The sequence below is a fragment of the Aristolochia californica genome, unplaced genomic scaffold (assembly GCF_029961685.1).
Source record: "Aristolochia californica isolate CCGP_79_NKW_82.1479 unplaced genomic scaffold, dmAriCali1.0.hap1 SCAF_7, whole genome shotgun sequence".
Taxonomy (NCBI): domain Eukaryota; kingdom Viridiplantae; phylum Streptophyta; class Magnoliopsida; order Piperales; family Aristolochiaceae; genus Aristolochia; species Aristolochia californica.
The window spans coordinates 37,695,703-37,714,489 of NW_027182268.1; the positions used below are offsets into that span (position 1 = coordinate 37,695,703).

General features: G+C 39.2%; 2 protein-coding genes across 3 annotated transcripts; both read right to left on the minus strand.

The window, feature by feature from the left end:
* Window positions 1-2,449: 2,449 nt before the first annotated feature.
* On the minus strand, window positions 2,450-8,267 carry LOC137936769 (adenylate kinase 1, chloroplastic-like). The gene is made up of 4 exons (XM_068781638.1): window positions 7,730-8,267; window positions 4,147-4,287; window positions 3,701-3,973; window positions 2,450-2,892 (listed from the first exon to the last, which is right to left on the minus strand). The coding sequence occupies exons 1-4, from the start codon at window positions 8,030-8,032 to the stop codon at window positions 2,749-2,751; spliced, it is 861 nt and encodes a 286-aa protein (XP_068637739.1). The 5' UTR covers window positions 8,033-8,267; the 3' UTR covers window positions 2,450-2,748.
* Window positions 8,268-8,852: 585 nt separating this feature from the next.
* LOC137937864 (protein CROWDED NUCLEI 1-like) lies at window positions 8,853-17,772 on the minus strand. Of its 2 annotated transcripts, none has more exons than XM_068783050.1 (8): window positions 17,118-17,772; window positions 14,103-14,312; window positions 13,359-13,612; window positions 12,926-13,196; window positions 12,772-12,855; window positions 10,045-12,104; window positions 9,624-9,858; window positions 8,853-9,386 (listed from the first exon to the last, which is right to left on the minus strand). In XM_068783050.1, the coding sequence occupies exons 1-8, from the start codon at window positions 17,400-17,402 to the stop codon at window positions 9,195-9,197; spliced, it is 3,591 nt and encodes a 1,196-aa protein (XP_068639151.1). In that variant the 5' UTR covers window positions 17,403-17,772; the 3' UTR covers window positions 8,853-9,194. The 2 variants fall into 2 exon arrangements, with proteins under 2 accessions (XP_068639151.1, XP_068639150.1); XM_068783049.1 differs by having other exon boundaries at window positions 9,615-9,858; window positions 17,118-17,771.
* Window positions 17,773-18,787: the final 1,015 nt, after the last annotated feature.

An 18,787-nucleotide genomic window follows, 5' to 3' on the forward strand; every position in this document is an offset into this window, starting at 1 on the left:
TTTTTCTCACTATTTTAACGTAACATAATTGAAAACAAACCACCTTAATGTGTAAACCTCATTTAACCTAATCTCAATTAACAGCACCGAACTACGTTAAATAAATCATCAAACGCGTCGCTGATCGACACGTAGAACGGAAAATCCGGTATTGACTATTTAGACAAAAGAAAATAAAGATTGAGATACAAGTTTGTCACATTGTCACGGAGCCAAATCTCTTGTGATATAACTTGAGATATGTGAGCACCTTATAAGTGTAACTCAAGAAGCTTAAGAAAGTTTACCCCAATCATCCACTTCTACTGCAGCAGATAGGCTAGCATTGCTTTCTGAGGACTTCATTTTGTGGAGAAAGCTGTAGTTGTTTTCTTCCTTTCCCAGTCAAGTAGAGAGCAGCAATGGCAAAAGGGTATATGAGAACTCTGTATGGACACAATACCTAAACTTTTCCATTTGTGAGGATACACTTTCCCATTTTTCATTCTGCTTGACATTAAATGAGTCTACCATGCAAGGAAGGCTATTATCTGTTCTATTTATTGTCTTAAAATTTGCTGTATACAGGAGATTGATCTCCTGTTAAAGAGAAGAACTTAACACTCTTAGAGAAACCTATTAGAAAAAATTTCTTCTGATCAGTTTTTTTTGTATATTTCTATCGTTCTGAATCACTTTCATATTCTCTTTAACAGTTTTTTTTGTGAAACAACAGGACAGGGATAAAAAAATAATTTCTCGTTTACACTTTCTTCACATGATAATCTTTTTCCAAAGGCCACCACTCAGAGTTTCAGTTGATCAATAGATGAAGCCAGGTGAAATAGTTAAAGGTTCCTGTAGAGTGTGAGGCTGCTTATGAGGGTTCTTTGCATATAGTCACTTCCTTTTGCTCAATTAGTACCTTTACCTGGACTGATATCTCTTTACAGATTGAAGCTTGCTTTGCCAGATAAGAATGATATTACTATGAAATAATTGACCTTCTCCTTGGCTCACAAGTTTAAATCAAATAATTTAAATATCTCGTAATTGATTTCTATTATATACATCAAAGAAAAATCAATAAATTCTGAGTAAATTAATTAGAAAAAGGGATGAGTATTATGTATATATATGTATAATAATAGAAATTCATAAAAACAGTTAAAAGAATTTATATTTTAAAAAGAATTCAAAAATTTTAAATCGATTCTACTATGTAATTAGTAATGAAATCGAGAAGGGTGGTCAGTTATTCCGATACGAACATTTACCATTGATTCATGTTGAAGGCATATTACTTGTCTCCTCACACGTAACCGATGCCTAAAACGGATTAAATTTTCTCGTCGTGCGCCCACGTCCTCCCAACCTCGACGAAAAAAAATTTCACGACGGGAAAGAGAAAGAGAAAAGGAAAGAAGAAAAGAAGTTTATTTGGATGCTTAAGAAAATGAGAGATAAAATTGAAGAAAAATATAGTTTCTCTTGTTTGGATATACATGAAAAATGAAGAAAAAAATAGTAATATTTAAAATTTTTTATGATTAAATTTTTTTCACAAGTTTCTATTTCTTTTTTTTCTCTCTCCAAATTCCATCATTTTGTGAGAAAATTCTATTAAATATTCTCTCTTATTTTATTTTCTCCCAATGATTCTCTAAAATAACTTCTTTTCTTCTTTTCTTTTCTATTCTATGGTTCCAAACAGGCCCTAAATGAATAAATAAGGTATTTTGGGTTTTCCCCAAACTCACATGGATTGGGGGAGAGGGGAGAGGGGAGAGAGAGGGTGTGAGAGTGGACTTTCCACGTCTATTAACAAAAAATGCTGCGTTGAAATTGATGAGATTCAGATTAACCCGACCTAGATTTGAGCTAGGTAGAGTCCGGTCAAAGATCACAAGAGCCACCCACACTAACCAATCCCACTAATATCTAATGGAGTTCTTTACCCTTTCTTATCCCAGCTCCTCTCCAAACGCTAACCGGAATTTATCTGTCTCACCGAACCACTGTAGGACACCGTTAGACCATTTATGATTCTCCCATAAACACAATAACCCTCCAATGTCCTCGCGAACCTTGTAGGCGTGCCCACAAATTTATAGTCAGATACGCTACTACAAATGTATTAGCATTAAACTAATCTCTTCCATGAGAGGATGAATAGGACATTTCTCCATAATATAAATGGTTCAGAGACTAGTTTCATTGCCAATTTGCAAATGCAGGTACTAATAAGTCTAAACTTGTCAGTGACAGATAAAAATTAGTTTAAAATTGTTTGGACAAAGAAGCTGTTTGTTGGCTTTGGGTGGGGAAATGTTGCGCTTGGGAGAATTGAACTGAAAAAGATGGTTAGAATTGGACTGAAACAAATGGCACTTTTGACTGCAATTATGACTTCTCTCGAGCAACTTCCATGTAAATACTACTGATATACGGGATCAAAATAGAATAGAGATACAGAAAAAAGTAGGATGTTCACGGAACAGTAAAAGATAACATGGACGGGAACTTGGAAGAAAAACAAAGACAAAATTTTCTCCCTTACAATCAAACACTCAATTGGAGAATACTACTCACTTTTCTACGTTAACCCACCTTTAGTACCAATTACTAGAAAGCCGAACTGAATACTGCCAATATATATATATATTCCAGCAGTAGACGGAATTCAAGCTTTTTATTTCAAAATCTTTTTAACTGATGTGCTAGAATCTTACACATCAATTGAATGACCCCCACATGGATGCTAAAAGATTATGCTGCAGCAGATTGCTTGACCTCGTGGTCATCAAGATTCAGGGCCTCAAGAAGTTTCGGCCAGGACTCTGGAATGCCTCCAGGTAAATCAAAATCCACTAACAATCCCCGGCTCCCATAGAACCCTTCCACAGGTTGGCTCTGTAAATTCAAATTTAACTTTTATGAGAAAGTAACCCCTAAATGCTGCAGGAAACTAGTGGAAAATATGGCCCATTCAATGTGATCATTATGTATTAATCATTTTAGCTTGGCTGCATAAAGCCTCATAAAATTTGCAATAAATGTGTTTTCAAGCAAAAATTTTACAAGTTTTTTGCTGAAATCCTCGGTAGTGGGGTGCCACTGACCAACCAACTGCCTACAATACATCTGTGATTGTACTCCTGCATACTTGGGCCACTGCCCGAGTGGAAAAGAGATCTCACCTACCATGTGTCAGACCATGGTCTGAGGAAGGAGAGCAGGAGGCCACCATCTCCTCTCTCTAACAACAGACCACAGGCTAGAGTTTGATGTCAAACACTCACCTTTGACAAGTGAGAAAGAGAAGCATCTTTTCCCCACCTCTATGGACCGATGCCTGAACATGAGGATGGGCTCAAGGCACAGGCATCAGGAGGTCACCTAACAACCAGACATGTAGGTGGAGAGTATATGGAGAGTTTGATACTGGTTATTTCCAGGGGCAAATAACATCACTAGATAGTAAAGCAGCAGAGGAAGCTATTTTGCACCTTCACAAACTTAAATATCTCCCAAGGTATTAATTTGTTTTACTTTTCATTTTAATCCGTATTAATCTTCTTCGAGCCAAATCAATTGATACTCCATTTCATATCCTTCATGCAATTCAGTATCATTTTATATTCTACCTCTAGATATAACACTAACTACGTGAACTGTTCCAACGTGAATTACTAATGAAGCAGGGAGAGGAAGAGCATACCACTTCATTGTATATTCGCAATCTTTCCTTGACAACTTCCTCAGTGTCATCAGATCGAACAGTGAGTTTAGAAGCACACTGTGGAGGAGGTAGAAGTGGTGCCATAAGAATTCCAGGCTTACCATTCTCAGGCTTAATGTCAATGGAAGCAACATTGAAGTTTCCACCACATTGACTGCAAGTCCTCCTAGCCAGGCATTTCTCAATTAATACATCCTCCCTGAGTTTAAGGTTGACCACTAGGTCAATTTCAGTCACTCCCTCCAGTATCTCCTGCACATACATAGACTTTTTTTACTGCAAGGTATTGGAATGGAACAAAACACAATCTACTGAGGATACATTCCTGGAAGCACATTTTCAAAAAAAAAAAAAAAAAAACCCTGGAAGCAAACCAGTTTCCCCAATAATGAGTCCATAAAAGAATCAACAGAGGAGTCACTCACCGCTTGCCTTATTGTTCTGGGAAAACCATCAAGGATGAATCCTGATTCCCCCTTGGCTTCACATTCTTCAAGATGTTTCGACAAAAGATTTATTATAATTTCATCTGAGACCAATTTTCCTTGGTTCACAATTTCTTTAAGCTGCAGAAAGGAAAAGGAAAAACATTTATTGTATGTTACCTTCTATGAAATCATCCAGTCAATTTCTATTCTTCCAAAATTTAGTGATGCAAATGTATGGACCCAGAATTAGAACATAGCAATGCGATTTTAAACAACTAAAGGAAACCAAAATACTAATCAGGTTGTAAATAAACAAAATCTTGAAAACTATCTTGATAATAAGAAAAACTAAAAAATCATATAAATGTTTTTTGAAACAAACAAATCTCATCGTTGGAGAAGTTGGAACAAAACTTCTGGCTCATATATTATACACCACGACATAATATATCTTTCAATACAGCAAATGCAAATTAAAGTTTCCTAAACATTGAATTAAAACCAAACCTTCCAAACAAATGACAGAAGAAAGAACACCTTATTTTGAAATAATATCTACCAGAAGAATTTAAAAGAAAAAGAGGCACAACTTAACCAGCAAGGCTCTCATGCTCTCACTGTACTTGATCTACAATGATGATGTGACAGATGAATGTTGAAAGATGCAACTAGATAAGGTTTTTTCACATCAGGGTAGCCTGAAAGATGCACATATTATTCCGCATTTGGGATCTAGAAAGCAGAGCCACATTCATGAGATTAAGACAGAGAGGTAATGGTCAAACTCAGAAAAAAAAATCGAGAAAAGTGAAGTTTTAAAAAAGCAAAATGAAGAACAACAACAAGCTAGAGGAGCACTCCCTTTATAACAAGGGATTGGAGGGAGGCTCCCTGCTTAGCAAGCAAATCAGTAACAGAAGTCACAGATTTAGGAATGTGAGACTAAGTACAAACAATGTTAGGAACAATATCCATCCTTTCATTAAGGATATCCCAATGCCGCCAAGGAGGAGCAGACAAAGAGGCACACCAACCAATTGCCACCCTGAAGTCACCCTCAATGGGAAGTAGGCTACTAAGGTGGTCATGGAATACAATAAGACTGTGAAAAAGAGCATGAAGCTCAAAGGAAGTGGAATTGGCAATCCCTAAGGGGAAGTAAGTGATGAGCTGAGTGCCCATGAGATCACGAAAGACTCCACCAAAGCCGGCCTTACCGGGGTTGCCAAGGGAGCTTTGATCGAAGTTAAGTTTGATAAGGCCCAGTTGAGGAGGTGGCCATTCCTGGATAATGGTAGGCCATTCTGAGCCATGGCTTGCCAATTGTCCTGGGGAGAGCAACCCGAAAGAGAAGCAAATTCCTTTCTTGAGTGAAGCTAAGAAGAAATCTGACCAATGATGTTGCCAATGATCCTCACAGGAGATTCGAGCTTTCTATTAAATCTTTTATTATTCCTTTCTTTCCAAAGGCCCCAAGGGATGAAGGCAGCACAAGCCGAAAGTAGCAATTTGCCCATCTTAGGAATAGAGATCCCAAGGAGCATCTGATTGGTAGAGATGAGGTCTTAAGGAACACGAAGCTGAAATCCAATACGACTGAGGATGGACATCCACACTTGTCAAGAGAAGGGGCAAAGGAGAAGATGGCTGACTAGTTCCTTCTCGGAATTGCACAGAGGGCAAACAATGCTCAGATTATGATTATCCCGTCTTCAAAGTTTGTCGACTGTGAGGATTTTGTTAAGGCAGACACTCCAAAGGAAAATTTAACTTCATGAGGGGCGTTAAGATGCCAAACAATGGCTGCATCATGCTCTGTTGAGTTAGGGTTCCAACCATTGAAGAGGTTATAGGCAAAGGAGATCGTGAATATGCCACTCTATGTAATGTAGGCTCTATGAGCCATTAGAATCAAGCAAGCTATACAAAGTACGGTTGTAACTTGTTGAGAAAATCTTTCTCCTTTATCTCCCAGTTCTTCTCTTTTTTTCGTTTTGCTTCTCTTTTCTATTGTTGCACCGATCAGCCCAGCACACACCAGCTAAACGTGTGCATAAGCCTAGTCAAGGTTACATCCAATATCTAGTATCAGAGCGTGGCGATCAGGATGAATTTTCCACTGATTTGCACGATGCAGGAGATGATCTTGAGTCCAGTTGAGGTCAAATACCAAAAGGTCAAGTCTACTCGGGCTTCCTCACAAAAAAGAAAAGGGTGGAAGATGACATTTGGTTAACAGAATAGCCCATCTAGTTGATTGGGTAGCAGCAATGAGAAAAAAAAAGAGAGGGTTTCATCGAGGTGAATATTGTAGTTGCAAGACTTGCCAGACCTAAAGTGTTAGCAAGATTGTCGACGTTTGGCGATGTAAAACCTCATCTTCCAACATTAAAGATAGAGAGCTATCATCTTAGATTACCCATGCATGCGAGGAGCAAACAATGAAGAGCCACAACCATCAAAGAGCCGAAAGATCCATCTATTGTGAGTTTGGCAAGTTGATGAGTTTCCTGTAAGTACATGAGCAAAGATTCTTGGAGAAGACGGAGTCGTGGATGGCATTATACAGTCAGATGACATTGCGGGGCAACAGAAACAGTTGTCTACTCCATGGAAGAAGAGGGGACAGTTTCACGTCCAGGCAAACACCCAGAAAGAAGCAGGATGAGAGGGAAGAACTCGTCCCGTATCCAGTACTTCGTGCAAATATCATCCATTACAAGTCTCATAATCCGCATCGGAAGAGTCATTACAAGTCTCAGTTTCCAAGCCAGAAGGGTAAAGCATACAAACAACATGCAAAATTCAACAGATCTATTGTGAAAGGGGGCGACTTCAAGCAAGCCTTGCTGTAATATACTGTATGGCATACTTAGTTTAAAGGAGGCCAGTAGAGTAACAAACTAAGCAGAATTGTTAACCTAATTAGAAGACTTAACTCAAGGGAGGCTAATAGAAGCCATGAGCTAAGTCAATTTCTTAGTTCAGGTAATGTTTACTTTTACATAAAGGCCTTATTTTCTTACTGTTAGTTTACTAGTTCAGTTAAAATTGCGTTGAACAGGTTGCTTAACGCCTGAGGTTAGAAGTCTAAGAAAAATGTCTAATTTCCATGTAGTAACACATGGAAACAAGAGTAGAATGTGCTCCACACAACAGACTATATAATGAAGGCTCTTTGAGCAATTAGAATCAAGCGCAAGTAATACAGAGCATGTTGTGCCTTGCAGAGAAATTCTCTCTCTCTCCTTTATAAAGTTCTGGTCTTCTTTTCGGTTGCTTCTTTCTTTCCTGTTGCTGTGTCGATCAGCATAATAAGGAACCTGATAAAGAATGAGTTGCTTCGAAAAGCTAATGCAGACGCAAAAACAGATTAGAGAGTCGTAATGTAGAGGTATGGCCAAGAGTTATCTGTGAAAGTAAGTCTTTTCCGCTCCTGTGAAAGCATGTCTTTTCCGCCCCTCCAAAAGTTGAAGTGGCAAAATCAAGGACCAGGCAACGATCCCAGTCCGAGTTAACTAGCGAACAACGATAGAAACAGAAAATACCGAAACTGACAACTAAAGGAAGACAGTCATACCTGATCCGCGAGAGGGCTGGAGCTCTTGAGTTCTGCCCGAACCAGATCTCCAGTGGCGATGTGAGGCACACCAAGGAGCTGGGAGAGACGACTGGCATAAGTACCCTTGCCGACGCCGGGGCAGCCGAGGAAAATCCACTGGACATTTCTGTTTGCGTGATTCGGACGCCGGAGGGGGCGCTGGTGCGACAGAGAATCAGGGAATCCAAGGCGAGCTTCAGAAGCGAGAGCAGTGAAACACCGAAGAGATGAGAGGGACGAGGAGAGGGGTTGGAGCCTCAAGAAGCGGTTCAGAGCCGCCATGGGAGAGGAGGAAGGAGACTCGCCTATTTAGGAAGGAAGTTTTCTACTTTTCCCTGTAGGAATGTTGAGATCTGTTTATTGTTTAGAATTTTTCGATTCGCCTTACCCAATGCCGGAAAACTGGAGGGTATATCTAGCTAATTAGCAATCACCGGGCATGCATTTGCTTTTTCCACGCTTGAAGTTGAGAAGGGGAATCTAGTCTTCGGCTTGACCACCCTCCCCAAAAACATTCAGAATCGACGTTTCAGTTTCGGACGTCAATCACCCAATATAGTATAAAGATTACATAAACTATTTTATACGTTAATTTTTACTCCCAAATTATTCTTATTTCTCTTATAAATTACATACCGCCCCTTCCCTTCTTTGATCCCCTTATGTGGGAAAGAAGACACAGAAACCCACCACACAAGGGAAAGGAGGAGGGCAGACATTCCCTTTCTCCCCCCAGGCCAGCACAGTGAGAAGGGAGATGACCCCACCTTCGAGGAAAAAGTAATTTCAACATTCATAACGAGACAAGAGTAATTAAACTATTAATATGTAAGAATTACAATTAAGTAGAAGAGTGAGAACATTTTTAACACTCTTGACTACCCGTTCTTCAGTGGCTTTGGATGTCTGGTATTTGAAGATACAAGCCACACAGATAAGTTAAACTGACACCTGCACTTCCTGCGATCAGTAAAATGTGTAGTTCGTTGATGCCTTTCCAAGGGAAGAAGGCCTTAAAAGTTGTTATTCGAGTATTTATCACGTCAAGGCCCTCTACAATGTGATATCATACTTTCAAATTCCAGGACTGAACCACCACAGCTTAAAAAAATGTTGGTAGAATCATCGAAGCTCCATGAGAGTATGAATTATGACCGAAGCTGATACATTACAACTTTCAGGAAATCACCCAAAGCAGAAAAAAAAATTGTCAGCACATGAGACACCGGCACTAATTTGCTACTACACTGCACATCACGAAACCCTTACCTCAGTGGCAAAATAGACACACCAAATCCTAACAAATATGAAATAAACACACTCCTAACCCCTAAAGCTAATGTGAGTTTTTTAACGCTTCTTTTGATACGAAGTTACACGAATGACATTTTGGCAGAGCTCTAAGTTAGGACTCTGTACCAACCAAGTTCTAAGTGGAGGGCAGTCACGTAGTGAAGAAGTTCCATAGCTTCTTCCCTATTGATGCATTATGCTTCTCAGAATCATCCTCAGACTCATCTGCAAGATCTGCCTCTTCCGTCTCGTACCCATCATACTGTGCATCTTCAACCACATTCATTTCATCTCTACTCTGATTGCCACCTTCACTGAACTCTACATTGTCAATTGTTTCGACCTGCAGCATAAACACAACCTACATAACTAAAGCATCCTTTGAACGAGAAACAGCCTCACAATCCATATACATGATAACACAGACGCCCAAGTTCAGAAGGGAGTCCCAACAGCCACCTATGAGGTGGTCCTTACTCCCACACTGCTACAATGTATGCACCCTTACCTAGAAATTATGCATCATGTTTAAGGAGATTAAAAAAAAAAAAAAAAGGTAAGATGCATTTACCCTGACAACCTTCTCTAATGTAATTTCCTTGTGAATCTCCACAATGCTTCTCCCAGTAGTATCCATGCCATTGTCATTCTCAACTGCAACTCCAGCAGAAGTGGCCCCAGTATGCTGCTCAGCTGCAACCACTTCCCGGTCACCTTCCTCAGGAACCTTGTCATTTTCAAGTAATTGGGTTGACTGTGGATGATCTCTTCTCTCAGTTCCTGCACTTTGCTGAGGCAACGAAGCTTTACCCGCACTGACTCAGCAGAGGCAAGTATTTGTGAGTAGTTTGATATACTGGAGAAAAAAGAAACACATGCACATACGTGTATGTCTGCACATACATAAAATGAAGAATATACAAAAACTGCTTCAACTAGTTGTTATTAACCCCATTTTCATGAGGTCCTAAAGTTTCAAACACATAAAGAGTTGCACTCACACTGTGGACTTTCTGAAGTTATAGCGCTTGGCTCCTGGAGTTTCAACTGTAGTAGCTTCAGTCTGCCGCCTTTTGCGCCTTCCACCAGTTGTCACACTCTCGGAGCGGGCTTCGCTTTCATCTAAATTCTGTTCACCAGCTATATTTCTATACTGCCTCTTGCGTCCAGCATTGGAAGCTCTACTATCTTCTCGAAGGGAGTCCCTTTGGCTTTCCTTGCCACCATGGGCGAGCTCTTGATGCTTCCCATTTGGTTGTTCCTCATTTTTGTTCTCACCTGGGTTTTCACCAAGAATGGCCTTGGATTCATCAATCACTTGCTTCATGGTGCGAGTAGCTCGGAGTTTTCGAGATTTTTTGCCAATTCTTCTAGGAACATTCTTTTGCACCAGAGGCTTGGATTCCTCAATTTCTGGTGAAGCAGAGAAAACTTCAGAGGCTCCCTGTGAGCGAGCCATTTCACTCCTTTCATCAGCAGATGGACTAGGGCCATCTTCCACCTCTCTAACACTGGTGTCAGACTGCATCTGTTCAATATCAGCAGTATCACTCATTACAGCAGTAAAGGATGGTTCTGGTTCATCTTCAGCTGCATCTAATCTCTCCGATACTGTCATATCTGGACCTTTAATTGCATCTTCTATCCTCTTTACTGGTGAAAGGTTGAAAATCTTTGATGTGCACTTCCGAAGCCATGACATTCGACCACCAGAATCTGTACCCATGCCCACAGGAGATATGTCAGGAGCCACCCCAACCTTATCAGTCTGCCTAAAATCCACCTCGGCCAATCTTGAAGGGAAAGTAGGCCCAGAATCCTCAAATTCCAGTAAAGGTTGCAGATCTGAAAGCACCACAGTCCCACAATTTTTGCAAGTCTTGTTCTGCTCAATAAAGTCAAGCACCCGCTGTCTCTCTTTTACAAATTCTTCTCTCTGATCCCTCACTTTCCTGCTAAGAGCACGAAGCTCCTCAATGTCATTCTGTATCCCATGACGGTCCCTTTCCAGACGCTCTCGAGCTGACATCAAATCCTCTCTCTCTGTCTCTAGTCTTCTCATTCCCAGTTTCATTTCCTCCATCTCTCTTTGAGCCTGTTCTCTTAGGGAGTTTATGTGATTCATCTCTTTCTCTCTCTCTTCCATGAATGCCTTCTCTTTTTCATGCAACTGCCTTTCCACTTCCTCCTGCAGACTTTGTACTGAAGTTTCAAGAGCACATTTCCGGAGCTCAAAGTCATGAAGCATATCATCTCGCTCTCTTTGTGTTTTTTCAAATAACTCAGACCTCTCTTGCTCCATTCTGGCAGCAAGAGTCTCCCTCTCTAGTTTGAGAGTTTCCAGCTCTTCCTCTGCTTCCCTTGCTGCAGCCAACTTTTCACGCTCCATTCTTTCCTTTTCAGCTTCTTTCCATTTATCAAACTTTTCTTTTTCCTCTTTGAGATGTTTTTTCTCTGTTTCAATCAGAACATTTTTCTCATCGAGCACTTCCCAATCCCTCTCAATCTTCTGTCTGTCCTGAACCAGCTCCTCTCTTTCCTTTATCAAGAGCTCCTTCTGGAGTCTGCACTCTTCTCTTTCATCCTTCAATTTGGACTGGAGGACGAGATATTCTCTCTTCTCATCCTCAGTCACTTTTAGATGTTCCTGCTCCTTAAGAATCAGTTTTACCTTCTCCTCCATGGCAACCCTGTCCTTTGCAAGTTCAGTCCTGAGATTCAATAATTCCTTTTTGTCAGTCTCAACTCGTTTTTTCTCCATATCCAAGGCTTTCTCCTCAGCTTTCACAGACTTCTCCTTCTCTTTGAAGACTTTTTGTCTTGAATCATACTCCTTCTCTTTCTCCTTCAATTTTTCTGCTTTCTTTTCAAGGGCCTGTTCTCTTTTAACAAGCTTATCTTCCTTGTGGCCAACCTCTGCTTCTCTTTGCTTCAACTCATCCACCTTACTTTTCAGTTCTTCATCTACAGATACCCTCTTCTTCTCCATCTCCAACTCAAACTCCTCCTTTTTTATATCAAGAACAGCATTATGCTCATCAATGAGTGCCTGAACTGCAAGCTGTAAAAGTAATTCATAATATATCAACAGCACCTTCCAAAAGCTTCAAAAGTTCATGTACAGAAACAAAACAATAACACAAATTACAACAACATCATATAAAAACTAAAACTAATGACTCAATAATTGACAAAACACCATTTTCAGCAGGTCATCAGAAAATCCACCACAATTCTCAAAATGTTTATGTTCTATGGAAAGGACAGAAATGGAAAGATGGCCTGTAAATAAAGACCATCACATTTTTTTTCCTCCTAACTAGACATTTGCAGCCATTGATTAGAGAAGAAGCCATCCACATGGACAATCAGCAATATAATCTACTTTCAGGTTCATACCTCCCCCATTTACCATCCTAGCCATGTGATTGACAGTGTTTCAGTTAAAAGTTACCTTATATTTAATTCCATTTCCACTTGCAAACACAAATACAGCCAATACAGATTAAATCTAATGGAACATAACCTCAGCAATTTAAATCAATTCAGTTTATAACTCTGTCAACACAACTTCCGGATAAATGCCCCAAGCAAATGCATTAACAGCCTGACACTCAAACTCTAGATCCCAAAAAAAATTCTCCTACAAATATGTACAATGTTTAGCCAGAAGAAAACTGATAGCAACTATATAGAACAACAAGATGAAGTTATTGATTGGAACTCACTTTTTCTCTAGCATTGAGCTTTTCCTGCAAAGCAAGGAGTTCCTGCTCTCTGGCCTCCAGGTCTTTCTGCTTCAGATCATATTCCTGCATGCAATAAATAAAAGCTTTAATTAACTATCGAATGCACATAGATTATAGAAAATTTTATATTCACCTCTTCTTTTTGTGCTAAAGCAGTCAATCGCATGCTCATATCAGCTTCCTTATCTTTTAAAACAGAATTTGCAATTTCAATCTTCTTCTGCAAATCTTCAAGGTCTTTCTCTTTCTGATTGATAGCTCTATCCTTCTCATTTGCCCTAGCCTCCCTCTGGTTTAGAAGGCCCTGGCTATCAATAAGCCTTTGTTGACCCTCTTGTAACTTCTTTTCCCATTCTCGTAGGTCTTCTCTTTGTTTCGCTAATGCAGACTCATGTGCTTCCTTCCTGAACAATTACAAGCAAATACAGCTTAGCGAACCAGAACACAGAATCAAACTTTTTATTTGCATAAAAAACAACTTATAAAGCACAATAGCAAGGCTAACTGCTTGTTTAAAAGAAAAAAGGACACAAGAAAGTAACACAAGTCTTAAGGTAAAACCATACTCTGCATTAAAAGAGAGTCGCTCTCTCCTTAGTACACTCTCACGCATCTCAACCTCATGTAGTTTTCGATCCATCTCTGTACTTTTCCTACTGGCTTCAGCCAGCTTGGCATCAGCTGCACGAAATTTTGCATCCACTTCCAAAGATTTCCCCTCAACACTTGCCACCAATGCATGAGCCTCAGCCAACTTCTCATCAGAGTTAACCTTAACTCCTGCAGACTCCGAACGCAACTCATGCAAAGCTTTTTCAAGCTGTAAAAATGAAGTAAAAATCAAACATAAAGAAGGACAAAGAATGCAGAACCAAGTTTGTGTTTATTTTTTATTCTTTATATTTTATACAGAAAGGGAAAGCAGGACCAAGTTTACATATACAACTTTTTTTAGGAACATGAAGAAGCACAAATAACTCATATAGCAAAATCAAACTATGGATATAATATTCAATTTCAGATGACACTTCTTTCCTTTTCCATAACAAATAAGGCCCATACAAATATGCATACAATGTCCCAACCTTGGGAAACAATCACTTAATATCCACCACAACAAATCAAAGTCACCAGAGCTCCAAATCTACTACTTGCTTATTTGCTCTACAACTACTGGAATATTAGCCAATGCATCTCCAGTACACTTCAAAGAAATGCATCACCAACCACTGGATGCTAAATAGTTATTAGACATTTGAGTTAAAAGAAAAAAATATCAGACATGCAAGAATAAAGAGAATATCACGTACATCAGCAACGCATTGTTTCTCTACCACTAATGCCTTTTTCAAACTCTCCTCACGCTTTTCAATGTCAGATATCACAACCACGTGGGCAGTCTGTTCACGTTTAACAATTTCTCCAGCTTCCATCAATGCCTCCTGGAGTTCTTCAACTTTTGTAGTCCATTCCTTCTTCTCAATCAAGAGAAGCCCCATATTATACTGATAATCATAAAGCTGCAGAGAAAAAAAAAAAAAAAGAACATAGATTCAGTGTAGTAGTACAACATTAAGCAAAAGATAAAAATAAAAACAATATCAGATATAGCAAAAGATGAAAGAAACCTTGATTAAAATTGTAATCCTAAAACACTGTGGCAGAATTAAAAAGATTCATGACTAATGGGGGAAAAGACTAAGATAAAATACAAGAAATTGGAGTGGAGTGAACATGCAAAATGCCTTATAGAGGAACCAACATAAATGACAATTACATGATACTTAGAAGAGCTTTTTTTTTAAAGTTGAGTTTCATTTATTATTAAAATAGAATCATGCATCTAACAGATTCAGAAGACAAGAAAAAAATTCACGAATATGATATTTGAGATACGATAAACAAATCCAGGTCTGATCAGCTCATAGTCTCCATGAATCATATTTGCCAGGATGGCACTACATAATTTAGGGATTTAAGCTTCACCCATGAATAAACAACAAACTGGTAAGGCAAAAGCAGAGCTGCAAGAAAATCAAGACTTTGTTTACACAAATGCTGTTTCCAACCTTCCAAGCACTGCAGAAGTAAAACCCTTCCTTTGGGAGGCTTATTGTATTCTCCCTCTAATACAATCAATCTCGCTTTTCAAAAAACGAAAAAAACAAGTAAAACCCTTGCACCTCTCCCAATACCTAGTAGAGATATTTATCTAAAATCAAAATCACAAGAAAATATAGAAGTTCTAAAAGAGAGAAGCTTGGACATGTTCACCTTGTGCAGTCTATGAGCCTATACTTGCGTTCATTTTGCAAGACAAATGATGGGTAATACAGATTATAAAACTCCCTTGTCCTCACATATAGGCACTTGAGACAAGTTACGGAAAGGTAATTACCCTAAGTTCTAGTCAGTTCTAGTATTTTTTTGAACCAATGGTTGTCTCGGGAGGCCCTCTTATTTTGTAATCTTTTTCTCGTTTAATACATTATTACTTTTATCAAAAAAAAAAAACTATTGTGAAATGTTAGAGACTATGAGATTTGAACTTGTACCTCCCTGATTTCGGAAATCAAAGTTAATTCTAATTTATAAGAAATGATTTTGAGATTATGTCGCGTCACATTAAAACACTGATTCGCTTAAAAAATAACCAACACATTTAGCAGATTGCATAGGTATGTTCTTTGAATGACTGTATAAACTTCCTTGGCACCAACCAAGTTGGAAGCCGTTACATTACTACATCCATGGTTGAGAACTCCTCAAAGAAAAATTGGGTAAAAAAGTACAAAGAAAAAAATTTGAATACTACTCGCAAGAAATCATAAATGATTCTGTCTGACTAGCTTCATTGGAAGTTTCTTTTTCAAAAAAATCTCCTTTTTTTCTGACAACATGGAGAAATAAGATTTGATTTGGACAGAAAGAATGCCACAAGATCTAGAAAGAACTAAAATAGCTGAATGTTCTCTGTTATAATAAGTGAAAATAAGATTTAAAGGAATTTCACAAAAGCAAGAGCTGAAGCCTGACTTTAACTCCATGTTTCCCATCTGTCATCAGCAGAAATCTTCTTAGAAGTATTGGAAAAGTTTCAATTCATAAACCGCAGTCCTTTCCCACTCCAAGTTAACACAATCAAAAACTTCCCAATCAAAAAGGAATCGATTGGGCATTTAACATATATCCTATACCCTTAGGACTTAGAGCTCTACTTTAATTCTGGCATAACCTGTGTAAAAAAACAGTCCCTATCTGGGTTCCTCCATTCGTAAAAATTGGAGAAACTTGGCTTTGATACACATTGGAAAAACACCTCCGGTCATGCAAGAATGGACTCCTCCAGCTCTTGGTTATCTCAAGCTAAATCATCTATTGGCAACCCTGGTTTTTCTGGTTATGGTGGAATAATTTCAGATCATTCCGGTAATCAGCTCTTCACGTATGCGGGCCCCCTTGGTATTTCTGACTCTAGGAATGCAGAGTTACAGGCTCTCCTCTCCGGTCTTCATGTTTTCAAAGCAAGATGTAGTGGGCCCCTCCAAGTTGAAGGGGATTCTAAAGTGGTGATTGGATGGTGTGAGAGAGTGTCTTCTCCTCCGTGGAGACATTGGGATACATTTAAGGAAATTTTAGATATTACCTCAATTGTTTCTTGTTGTTAGACCCATATTCCGAGATCCGCAAATTCAGTGGCAGATATACTTGCTAGGCAGGGAGCTACCCTACAATCACTGGTTGTAAGGAAAATGCTCCCTCAAACTTTGCAATTTTCTTCTGTTTTATTAATACATCTTTATCAAAAAAAAAAAAAAACTAGTGTAAAAACACAGAAAAAGGTTAACGTAGTGAACCCCCCAGCATCGCTCTATACACATCAGAAAATATCATTAATAAAATAAGACACAACATTATAGCTTAAAACTTAAAAATCAGTTAAAGTAGTACCGAATTTCTTTACTATGAAATTTCAGAATATTTCACGAATCTTCGGCAAATGTTTCTTAAGGGCGATAGGATAGTAAGTAGACATGACTGGATTATGTTTAGTGTAGTTTTCTAGAATCTAATCACAGTTTGATGTCTTCATATCGAGTGGAATGCAGGTCCGATCACAAAACCAAGAACAGTTCCCTGGGTTCCTTCGGAAAAGGTAGTGCAGAATGGTAGTTACATGAAAATGTACATGGCACATGAAAAGAATCCCATGTAATCAGGCATCGAACTAAAAACTCTACCGAGGTGAAGAGTTCAAAGAAAAAAGAACTGGGACACAAAATATTAAGAGAGAACATTTTTTTTTTTTTCAATTTTCTGCTGACCTCGTCTTCGAGCTTTGAGATTCTCTGAAGAAGCGCCTCCCTGTCCTTTTTCTCCAAAGACGCCTCGTCCAACAAACCGGCGTCCCGGAACCGCCGCCAGACCTCACTCTCGCCACCACCAACCCCTGGGACCGTATTTGCACCATTCTGTCCTAATGAAGCCAATGGTGGTGGAGGAGTTGCCTCAACGGCTGCAACACTTTTCCCTTTGAGGGCAGTCCTGGGGTCATCCGTCCTAGGCGCAGGGGACCTACCCGGCCACCCTTTCATTCGAGGGGTGAACATCAGAAACCCTCCTGGCAACCCCTTTCAACGAAATTGAAAGCTCCCCTTTCACTCTTCTCAAAAACCTAGAAGCTCCACTTACTTTCGCCTTCGAAACCCTAGAAAACTCATTCTACGATAAGGGGAAGAGAATAACGCCACCATTCAAACCTCAAAAACCCTAACCACCGGAGATGAAGAGGAAACCTAGATCCGGCGAGATAAAAGAAAAAAGGGGTTGAAATCCGAACGCACGAAGCGAGGTATAATCGCTTGAGAGAAGAAGACTCAAGAAACCGCCCCTCGCTTTTTGTGAGACGCAGCCTTTCTTTCCATTCTTTCCGCTTTTTTATGTTGCTGCCACTTTTTGAGGACCAAACGCTCGTCTCCTTCTTTCATGCCTCAAATGCCCTTGCAAGTTTCAACCGGTCTGCATCGACGGTACGGTCTATTGATTGAACAAATCAGGCAATTGTAGGAAAAAGGTTAAATTTCTCTTTTTTTTTTTAATAGTTCAGAATTTTGTAGTGAAAGCACACTTGTTGAATCTTTAAAAAATTAAAAAAAATAATTAAAAAGGTATTTAAATAATTAAAAATTATTTCATTCATTAATTAAGAGTCTAAGACCTTTTTCATTATTAACAGTAGCAAAAATAATATTAATTCGAATTAATTACTTCGTATCTATTTTGTGGTCACCGACACGATAAACATCTGAAACAAGCATAGATTATTGAAAAATGTTACGAGAAGTTTGCTGGACCGGCATGACCCATGGGTTCATAATAAAGAATCAAAATTGGAACTAGGTTGAGAGAACCGGACCAGAAAGCAAAAGAAACGAACGAGTTAGCCGTTGGGAAGAGGACATATTTGGAAAATCATAATTCGGAAGGAAAGATTGGACGAAATGGGTCAGTTGGTAGGTAATTTTATCTGGCCAAAAAACGTCGTGGGTTTGGGAGAATGAAGAATGTAAGCGGAAGGGGAGAAGGGTGGACTAGTAATTCAGGGCATCGCTCAGGGGTGTTTCAGAAATTTTATTAATTGACGATGAGTGAGATTGTGATTTTTCAGGAAATGAAGTGGGCCCGGTTGGGTATCTCACGTGCTGGCGTTGGAATCGCGAGGAGTGCAATGAATTTGATGCGTTTTATGAAAGCTGCCGTGGGGCCCTTTTGACCGTAAGTGGATTGCCAACGGTCGAGAAACTGGCTTCACCTCACCGGGTGACCTGGCTAGCCCAAAAAACCCATCTCTTTATATAAAGAGATCTCTAGCACATGTATAACAATTTAACTAGTAAAAAGTAAAGGATTAATGACTCTTGGTTGTCTATTAAAATAAGGGTGTTTTTTTAAATACATTATTGGTTAGATGTCATATTTTCAAATGTAGCCAATT